An 11,032-nucleotide genomic window follows, 5' to 3' on the forward strand; every position below is an offset into this window, starting at 1 on the left:
TGTTCCTATACTGCTTAGGTATTGGCTTAGGGCTAAGCATATTAATACGCATTTTATAAATATATTACCCCTTATAATAGGTCGTCAGATCTAGGCTATCTCTAGACTCCTTAGTATTTCTAACCTAGAAGTACTATATACGTATATAATTACAGTCTGCTTTGCGCGAATTAGCGCTACTAACCGGATCCTTCTAGCTAGCTTTCTTATAGTCGTACAGCGCGCTATAATAGAGGTAGAGCTAAGGCTAGGCTTAGAGATATTCTAATTGTTAAACGAGACTGCTACTATAGCTTCTATTAGGAATCTATATAGTAGGGTAAATAGTGTCGCTCTAAGCCGGGCTAGAACCCTAGTCCCTATTACCGACAATAGTACGGTAGTAGCTCGTCAAACTAGCAGCGGTCGTAGTCGTAGTCGTAGTCGTAGTCGTACCGGGTCTACTATCCGCGCTAGTAGTCGAGGCCGTAGTAGTACTAGTACTAGCCGTAGTAGTAGTATTACAACTACGCTAGCAGCTAATAACGAGTAGAGCGACGATAATACCGATATAGAACGTATTCGCGAAACAATAGGTACAAAGACATCGACAACCCTACGCAAGTATAACGAACGTCCGAATCTCTATACTACCTAGTACTACCCGGAGATAATTGTAGAGTACGGCCTCGGGCTTAATCTAACTGTTCTTACTAGTAAAGAGATATACCGTATCTTTAAGGACATAATCTATAAGACTAACTATCGCAACCTAGAGCGTAACCTACTCTAGCGTATTAACTTTAAGATAACTATACGATTCTTGCTACTAGGCAGTATATCGGAAACCGAGCAACCGCTTATTAACTAGCTTTAGCGGATAAACAACAAGTGCCCTAGCCTCTTCGATACGCTACTGCTAATCTTAGAGCGTACTATTCTTTAGTGTTCTATTCTTAGAGATAGGGAGGGCGAAGACGTATCTATAGAGATTAAAGAGTACACTACTGCCCTAGTTAACGACAACCTGTACTAGAATGTTAAGGCCCGTACTAAGCTAGGTGTTAAGTACGCCCGCGCCTAGGCATTACTAGCATATAGCAGAGAAGCAGATAAGTAGATACTTACTAGCATTAAGATAGCCTTCTTAAGGGACTATAGTCGTCTAAACGTTAATATATTAAGAGACGTTAAATTCTAGTAGTAGAAGACAGTCTCTTTCGACGACCCGTTAGTAACGTTCTAATCCGATATATATATATATCTAATATATATAGCTAACTAATTTATCTATACGATAGGTCCGACGAGCGCCGTATAACGGTCTACCGAAGAGACTTCTTGTACTCTAATAATGCCTCTGCACCGGGTCGAATTAAGCAAATCCTTACCCTTAATATAGGTACTAACAAGATATACTGTTTCCTCTTAATCCGACTAAGTACTATCTATATTGTAGACTAGGTTACTAGCCTTCGAACGTTCAAAATAGGTACCTAAGCGATGATTATATATATCGGGCTACCGGTTCTCTATAGAAAGAAGCAATAGATAGTTCTAGTAACTGCGGACAGCAGTAGTAGCAGCTAATTCAAGTATATAAAGGCAGAGAGTGCGACACCTAGTTAGATAATACTATATATTAACTAGATCTCTAATATATTACTCTTGTTTTAGAGGTACATATATACGCGACGTATCCGCGAAGTTAGTACCTTTACGTATATATATAAGGGTACGTTGTCTACATCGTCGCATTCCCTAATAAATCTATATATAGACGGGTATAGGTACTAACGATCTTTATAGGCGATATATATATACCTTCTAGAATCTAGACACTCCGAGCGGAACGAGTTAAGGGACTAGGTATATAAAGATTGCCTCCCCTTTATTCTATACTCTTTTATATATATATATATATATATACACTTATTCTCGTACTAGCCTTTACTGCTTTAGGTATCCCTTCCGATACTCTTAATGTATACGACGACGGCGACGACGACTACTACTAGACTACTATATAATAACTAGGATCCAGACAGCGATAGGGAACGATTGCGCGAACGATATAGTATCGAAAGTATTGTAGTAGAAAGGTACGAGTATATATATATAGTAAGGACGCTTGGAATACGTATATATATAGGCGTTAGGTATAGTAAGTAGAAAGGTTCCGTACTAGTATACGTATATATATAATACGTATACCAATTAATAGGTACGTTGTATATACTACTTATACCGTATAATTAGTATACTGTTGTATATAGTATAGATTAGTAGGAATGTGTTCTAAGCGTTATATAGTGTTTTTGCTTAAATATAGTATCTTTACAAAAACTTAGTTTTTATACGGATATATACAAATTATACGTATAGATACAAGCTATAATATGTCCTACGGGAAGCCCGTTAGTTGGTTCGACTAGTACGGGCCTATAACGGTCCTACAGGAGGGCCCGTAAGTAGGTTCCAGAATTTGGTTTATGCCCTCGGCGTACATTGTGTACCGTGCCCAAGTATACGTACACGTCGGAATTCTACGAATTCTATATATGCGACGCGTATATATATACACATCAATCCAAGTCGATTGGCGCTATATACCTACCAATTTACGAAGGAAACTAACAGCAATTCTCTAGCCTATAATTGGCCGAAATAACACAAGTATAGACAAAGACGATCAATAGATATATAATGCTATTAACAAGATAGCCGTAGAGCCGATACTAGAACTAATCGATAGTAACTGTAGTAATTACGAGTAGTATTATACTCCGCCTGAAACGCTAATAGCCGCTTTATCTCCGGCCGCTTTCTCTCTAGCCGCTTTCTCTCTAGTAGCTAGTTTACTATCAAAATTACGTCGGCCGAGCCCCCGGCTGTTGAAACGGCCGAGCGTAGTAGTACTATAGCTCGATCTATACGAAATACCTAATAATAAGGAAGAGGAAGAGCAAGAGGAAGAGACGGCGCCTAGTATACTAAGTAAGGGCGGTAGGCCGGCGCGACCGAAGGTAGAATAGCGGCGACTAACCGCCTTAGGCAGCTATTATTCTACGAGTAAAGAAGTGCGAGAGGATACGTCGTAGGCAGTAGGGACTACAAAGCGGAGGACATTATTAATATATGTCGGTAGAATTGAAGAGACTAACGTAGGGGTTGCGCGGAATCCTAGATATAGTCGGTATATAGCAAAGGGCTTTATGTGTCGTATGTATACTAGAACAGGGATAGAAAGGTACGTAGGTAAGAAGGGGAGGAATACCTGCGCGCGGTGTCGTTATTCGGGGAAGCAGAGTAAGTGCCTATAAAAGTATTAGTTTATAGCCTTACTAAATAGATTGTACCCTTACCTATTTCGACGCACAACATAAGCATAGGTTTATACCCTTAGAGTAAGAGAACAGGTAAGGGGATAAACTGTCCGACTTAGCAAAGGAATATTAGTAAGGGGATAAACTATTAGACATCTAATATTCTCAAAAGCGATAAATACGAAACTAGCGCGAGACTAGCTAATCAGAGGACAGAGAAATGTACTAAGTATTGTATATATTAATCTACCGAAGGTAGCTATATAACCTCTAATTGCTTAGAAGTAAACAGTATAGCCGTAGAATTCTATTAGAGCTCGTTATTAGTCTCGTTATTATTATCTACAGTAAAGTCAAACTCCGTTAGAGTCTAAGTAGATTAGTCGAGCCCTACGGCTACTTTATTGTTATTCGTACGGTAAATTGTATCCAGAACTGAATTAATAGAAGAGAATCGTATACGGCTTTCAGCTAATAAGTACCGAGATGATCGGTAATAACGAGATAAGGTAGTATCTTAAGTATCTCTACTCGTAGTCTCTAGCAACAAGACCTAATTAGCGCGTCGTTTAATGTCTGCTATTCTAGCGCGCGAGATCTCTGTTAATCTGTTCGTAAAAAGTAAATAGTCGAAGGGTTTCTTAAACATAAGGCCTTGCAATGTCTTAATACGTAAGATAGCAACGTATCGTAATCTAGGTATAAACTCTTTAGTAGTAATATCTATAATAGCTTTGTTAAGAGTAGAACCCTATGCTTTATAGACAGTTATAGCGAAAGCGAGGTATATAGGAAACTGTTCTCGATAATGTTCCTGTCTACTACGGTAGAAGTTGCGCTTCGCTAGAAAGATTGGTATAGTAACTTTATCGGTGTTATTAAGGCTGTCGAGATACGGCCTAGTATAGTTAGCGGCGGGGAACTTAATAATTAAACAATAGGGAAGAGTGTTTCGAGGATCTGTAGTACCTAAGGCCTACTTAATATCGTAAAGGATTCTAGTAGTACTATTAACTAAGCTAGCTTCAGTCTATATATTGTCAAGTAATATAAGTTTATACCTAATAGAAACCTGGATTTCGAGTTCTAACTAGCTATACTCCTTAACAGAAGCTCGCTAACCGATAGTTTGATCGTCGTGCTTAGCGATAAGTAACAAAACAGGGTTGTTTAAGTCTACGAGGCGTATCTTATTCTAGATAGCTATATTAGTATTGTTAAAGTAGATACGGGTAGTATTGTCGAAGGAGCGACGTTCGTAGGGGCTGAGTACGGATGCTATATAGGTAGCAAGAAGCGCCTAATACTATAATTCAACCTGATTATTACGTAGACCCTCTAAAGCAGAACGAAAGGTATATTGTCTAATACCCTGCTGCCGTACGAGTTAAGTAAACTTAATAGTATACTTGAAAGTATAGTACGCAAGTCTTCTAGCGAGTTCTAGTATATGTTCTATATCTGACGGTAGAGTAAAGAGTGCCTTAGCTCGAATAGGAGCCAATTAGAAGAAGTTATCGTATAAAATAATGTTTATACCTCCGAAGAGTTCGGGACTAGACAATACTTATAATAAGCGAAGTTCAATCCACTTGAATAGAAGCAGACTAATTATAGATTTCTTATTAATAATCAGATAACGGATGCCGTCGAGGGAGGCGCGAAGCTATTAAAGACTACTACTCGGTAGCTCTTCGAAGACTCGACCGGTAGGGAGTTTGAAGAACTTATAGAGGGTTTAACCGTTAATACTATAGGCTGCAACACTAGTAGGAGCTAGTCGGAGAATAGGGGGTTTGAACTAGTTAGCTTCTAGTACTGCCTTTTATAAGTGCGCGGAGATAAGGGTAATAACGTATAACTTTCTAGTACTAGTACGGCTATTAACATTAATCAGAAGCTGTATAGGCCTACGCCTAGTAAGTGTTTGAGCATAGTGGTTTAATACCTAATTATATAACAAACGTTGCTTATTATTCAGGTAATTTTTCGCAGAGGTAGACTAAGTGTCTACGTTAAGTTAAGCTAGATTAGCAGCGATCATCTCCTTCTAGTAGGCGCGTAACGGATAGTTGTGAATATTAGGGTATAAGTGCTAATATTTACTAACGAAAGGAGACTAGTCTACATTCCGATTAATATTACGGTTGCTAATAGTATTCGGATCGTTGTTAACTGTACGAATAGCGTTGCTAAGCTCTCCCTAAGGTATAGCTGTCTTATCTTCCGATATTTTACGCTCTTAGAAGTCTTCGGCCTCGATCTCGTCGTAGTTCGTAGGTTTCCGGAGAGCTTCTATAAAATCAGGGGGGTAGTTGTAACTACGGCTAGCAATGCGTTCTCGGTTGCAGAATCGTCGTACTTCTGTAAACGTCTTAAAGATAAAAGGAGTACTATCTTTACCGTACAGAGTGTATAGCAAAGTCGGGTACGTACGGAATAGATAATAAAGCGTTATTTCAGCCTATAAAAAGTTTTTAAGTATAACTGGATTACTAGAATCGTTCTTGTACTTAGGGAAGTAACTAATTATACGAGAAGCACTACGTATTAAGGCCTTGATATAAAGGCCGGAAGTGTCGTATATAGTAATAGTAACGAAAAGGGTAACATCCTCGTACGCTGGTTTGCGTTCTATATACTTCTGAACAATAGACTTACCTCGGCGTACGTCTTCCTATAATAGCGCCTCTTCGTCGTCGTAGATAGCGATTATACGACTAGCTAGGGGTCGAAGATCGAGAGAAACGACAATACGGGTGCCTTTCTGTAAGTGAAGACTAAGGGTTAGGTAATACACTTCTTAGGTACCCTAATCCCTACCGCTAACTATTTTGTTTATTGCTTTAGTAGCTATCTGAATAACTGGTCGATTAGTAGAAGAGATTTGAGGTAAGATCGTCCGGAGGGTAGCATTAAATAAGAATAATGCTTGCTCTACTTTAGTACAGTATTTCCTAAGATACTCGATAGCGGCGTAGAGATTAGTATAGGGTAAGAGATCTGTATTAGCGCGCTAGGCTAGTAAGACTAATAGGTTATAGTAATTTATTATACTATTGTTGCTCTATGTATAGAACATAAAATAAGCTAGATTGCGCCTCTTATTCGTCTTAGCCTGTTCCTAGATAGCTCGGGGAAAGTAGAATCGATAAAAGGTTGTCTAGTCGTTAGCCCGTTAGCCTTTCTTTCGGCGCTAACAATACTTAGAGCATTTATATCGTTGTACTCGGTTAACTATATCCGACAAGTTACGGAGAGTATTAGTAATATTACTACTAAAGCTAATAGCGCTACGATTATTAGCGGCTGCAGTCCGTTATAGTTTAGAATTAATAGCGAATAAGTATCGAGCCTAGATAGAAGTAAATTGATTACGGTCTTCGTTACGGTTTATATAGAAGGGGCTAATAGCTTGCGACTAAGCAAAGCTATAGGCGTGAATACTACTACGGCCCTAGAACTTAAAGCGGTACTAGTAGTCTTTAATACAGAACTTCGGCTTAAGAACATACTCGATAAAGAGATCTAATCGCCGTTGAAAGTAGGCTGTAGCAATTTGCGGGTTATTGCGAAGATTGATCCGAGATAAGCGAATACGTTCCTAAGAGTTACCGGCTTTCTACTAATAATATATATTGTTTAGTATTAGTTTTATAAGTGAATCCTATTATAGGTCAGTAGCGCTAAATGTAAAGAAGAAGTTAGAGCAACTATTAAATCGATAGTATACTTTAAGATTACGCTTTATTCTAGCGTAGTAAGCGGGCGTTCTACGGAGAGCGGATGCAGATCGAGTAATAGCATTTAATAACGCCCTTGCTACGGGGTTATCGGGCGCGTCAAACGCGGCTCGAATGTCTTCTAGAGTAGTATTAGTATACTATAGGTTTAATTTAATAAAGAATTAAGAGCTATTTCTAGTCTGTATACGCATCTCGGTATTAAATACTATATAACGCTACCTTAGATATCGAGCAAAACGACCGTCTTTATACTTTATAAGATGTACTGCGTACTCGCGGTAGGTAACTTTGCGTAACCGCGGTAGATTGATTTCTGCTCGTCCTTATAGATACAATATTAGGAATACGAGAGAGAGAATAGGCTACGTATCGAGGTATTCAGAGATAGGGTAACGTTCTACGTTAGGATACGCCAACTATAGCCGCTACTATAGTTGCTAGCCGCCTAATAGACGAGAACCAACGCGGTTGCGAAGAGCTATTATATCTAGATCGGTATTAATAGCTAGCACGGCACTACTGTCGTATCCGAGATCTTTACTACCGTTATCGTCGAGTGACTAAGAAGGTATAGTATCGGGTTGAGTTCGCGGACGTTAATCTCTAAGAGTACTAGTTCCGGCGCCCCTATCTTAATAGACTGCACTGCTTACTCGGTCTATAATACTAGAATTCTTAGGGAGTTTATTAACGCGTTCGCGGTTAATAGTAATATTACGATAGCCTAGATAGTGCGCTTTACAGTACTGTAGCTACTACAAGATAGTATCTCTCCGGATAGTGAATTCTCGGTTGAATTAGAGGAGGCGACCTTGTCGATCCGCGTCGTCGGTATTATTAGCAGTAGATAGAGTAAGAACTATAATGTTCAAATCTTTAGGCAGAAGAGGGAGCTTGTTAGCCAATTCGATAACATCCTTAAGAAAGGATACGACGTAACCTCGGTATGCCTATTACTAGCCGCGAATTTAGAAGCACTTGGTCTAAATATGAACCCGGGCAATTAACATCTCCTTAACTATAGTTAACTCTAGCAAATTGTAAGTAATAATACTAGGATCTATATCGTTCGCCCTCGACATTAACGGTAGATTACCTAGCTTCTTAGTTCTACTATACTCGCGCTGTTTGCTACGACAGATCTTGTAGGTATTAGGCTATACCGTACCGTCGAGAGTAAATAGCTAGAGGTCTTGCTTAAACTACCTCTTATTATATATATCGTAGGTAGTTATCGTATTAAGATCTAACTAACGGTTGAACTCTAAAAGTAGGTTGTTATCGAAAGCGGACAGTATAGGTTTATCGAGATCTGTAGAGAGTAATAGTAGTATATTGCCTTAATCGGTAGTTAAACGGGAGATATAAGCAGTACGGACGCGATTAATAGGATTCGGTCGGACGGTACGTCGCGGTCTGCTTTCGCTAATACTACTGCCTTTAAAGTAATTATCTAGGGTAGTATCTATAGAGTTATTAGGCCGGAAGAAGGAGTTATACTCGCTAGGATACGCTGGACTCGACTAGCTACTATAAGCAGGCTAGTAGGAGTTATAGCTCTTATTATCTTTAGGCAGTATAGAACTACGGTTAAATAAAGAGCAGAAGGTATTATAATTACCCGCAATATACTACTTAGGCTCTAAAGAAAGGTCGATATCCAATTTACTAGCTTCGTATATACTATAGCTATCGTCGAAGTCTATGCTTTGACAATATAGATGTTGACGGGGATAGCGGCACTTATAGCAAGTAAAGTACCGGCGACCTCCGGTTAGCTAAGAGAATTCCCGATAGCGTAGAAAGGTAGCGTATTAAGCTTTATTACGTCGGCGCTTACGAAGAGTCTACGATATAACGGAAGGATAGTATCCGGTAGGACCTAGTAGAGAGGTTAGTAGAGGCACTAGCGGTTAAGCGTATAGGGTAGCTTATTGTTCTATACCGGAGCGTATCTAAAACTAAGCGGCAATCGTCTAGTATAGACCTAAGAAGCGGGGATCGTTCTGAGAAGTAGGGAGAGAGGAAGCTAGTATAGGCAAATAGCTCGGTAGTATTGCGTAGCGACGAGTAAGCTTCGTCTTCTTCGAGGTAGGCGTAGGACCGTACTATTCGTCGGGGATACCTAGTAGAATACTACGACAGTCGGAATAGCGAGCGATATAGCTACGACGGTTCTTACGCCGATTAACGAAGTAAGACTTTGGCTTCTAATAACCGTCTCTACACTTAATTATACTAGGATAGTTTTCGTCGTAGTCAGAATCAAATTCTTCGTCGGGATTAAAGACGGGTAAATAGGGTTATACTTGATCGTCGTCTACCGGACGCTTCCCCTTGCCCTTATTACGTCGGTTAGGGTCGTTACTACTACTGCTAGCTACAGCGGAGGGCGGTCCGATAACGGTTGCTATATTCGGTACGATAGAGGTTCGGATCGATAGTAGTTGTTCGGAAAGGTAGTAGTAAAGAAGAGGAAGAAGAGGAAGAAGAGGAAGAAGAGTAAGGCAAACTAAGTTTCTTTACTTGCCTTAATATAACGGAAACTGCTGTTACGATACCTACGATTACGTAAGTACGCGTTTGCGGAGGGTAAGCACCCGTTTGCGGAGGGCAAAAACCCGTTTGTAGAGGGCAAAAACCTAGACAAATAGTAGACAATGTTATATACTACGACTATCTGTATCTTGCTTACCTATAATTAGCCGGAAGTTTCAAGCTCGGAAACAACCCTATACCAATATCTTCTATAAGTTTTGTAGGTACTTTTGACAAACTACAAACGTTAAACGATTATATTGTTCTAACTATTTACGGGGGAGACCCCCTATACTCCCCTTTGCCTCCGGCGGCTCTCCGAAGGCTACTACGTAGGGCTTAGCCTCCGGCGGCTCTCCGAGGGCTACTACGTAGTGCTTCGTACCGCTCGCTCGTATGCTACGTATATAAGCGAACGATCGATAAGCAAGTAAGCGGAGTATACGCAGTATACGAGCGAGCGCCGATCGAGAGAGTAAGCGTAGTATACTACGTATACGAGCTCGCTAGGTCGCGTGCTACGTACGCGAGTAGTCGTCGTTCGCGTACTACGTACGCGTTTCGGTAGCCGTTAGCTCGCGTACTTCGTACGCGACTCGCTAAGGTTATTAGCTTATATACTTCGTATACTACGTATACTCGTAATAGCTTCGGTCGGGGGTTAATAAGTATTAGGTTATATATATACTTCGTATACAAAAAGTAGTAACTAAAGAGTAAAGTGCTCGGGTCGGTATAACTTTAATCCGGAGAATACTCTATATATGTTTTAAGGATCTTCCCCCTATCTCGCTAAATTAGTAGCGTACTCTACTACAAAACATCGCGCTAATTAGCAAGTATGCTTTCGCTAGATTTGAGCCCCTATCTACAGTTTTATAGGCCCTCTATATGCCCTATACCCGACCTCCGCTTCGCTCCGGGAGGTAGGGATATATATCGAACTAATAATACTACTTACTACATTTTTTTGTAGACTTACGGGCGCAATTGCCTATACGTCGTATTAAAACAATCAAGCTATATATACTATATATACTATAGTATAATACAGTTGTTTCGTAGATATATTCTACGCAAATCGTACGCTGCTTTAAAACAATCTGTAACAGCTAGGCCTAGAGGCATATAGCCCTAGGGGGCGGTTAGGTATTTAAGCCTAAGGTACGTTAGCCTAAGGCAGGACGGGCTACAGAAGCAGTATAATCCAAGTCGTCGAGCGATCGGCTATCGGGCGACCGCCCGCGCGACGTAGCGCCTACGTATACTTAGCGTAGGGGTATATTATACGACGCCGCTCTCTCCTTTCCGAAGGATAAGAATTAGTTTGTTCCTTTTCCTACGTAGTAGGAAGGACGCTCTATACATTACTATATATACCCTACTCTTATATTTCTAATTCTTCTATCCTTCTAAAGGGTAGTAATCTATAGAGGTCCGATA

The 11,032-nt window shown here is 40.2% G+C and overlaps 1 protein-coding gene across 1 annotated transcript; it reads right to left on the minus strand.

Moving 5' to 3' along the window:
* Positions 1 to 8,887: 8,887 nt before the first annotated feature.
* On the minus strand, positions 8,888 to 10,555 carry SEPMUDRAFT_107745 (uncharacterized protein; the record flags this gene model as incomplete). The annotated part of the gene is made up of 5 exons (XM_016900699.1): positions 8,888 to 8,933; positions 8,997 to 9,159; positions 9,617 to 9,693; positions 9,747 to 9,827; positions 10,551 to 10,555. The coding sequence occupies 5 exons, from the start codon at positions 10,553 to 10,555 to the stop codon at positions 8,888 to 8,890; spliced, it is 372 nt and encodes a 123-aa protein (XP_016761904.1).
* Between the last annotated feature and the right edge of the window lie 477 nt (positions 10,556 to 11,032).

This window comes from Sphaerulina musiva (genome assembly GCF_000320565.1).
Source record: "Sphaerulina musiva SO2202 unplaced genomic scaffold SEPMUscaffold_4, whole genome shotgun sequence".
NCBI lineage: Eukaryota > Fungi > Ascomycota > Dothideomycetes > Mycosphaerellales > Mycosphaerellaceae > Sphaerulina > Sphaerulina musiva.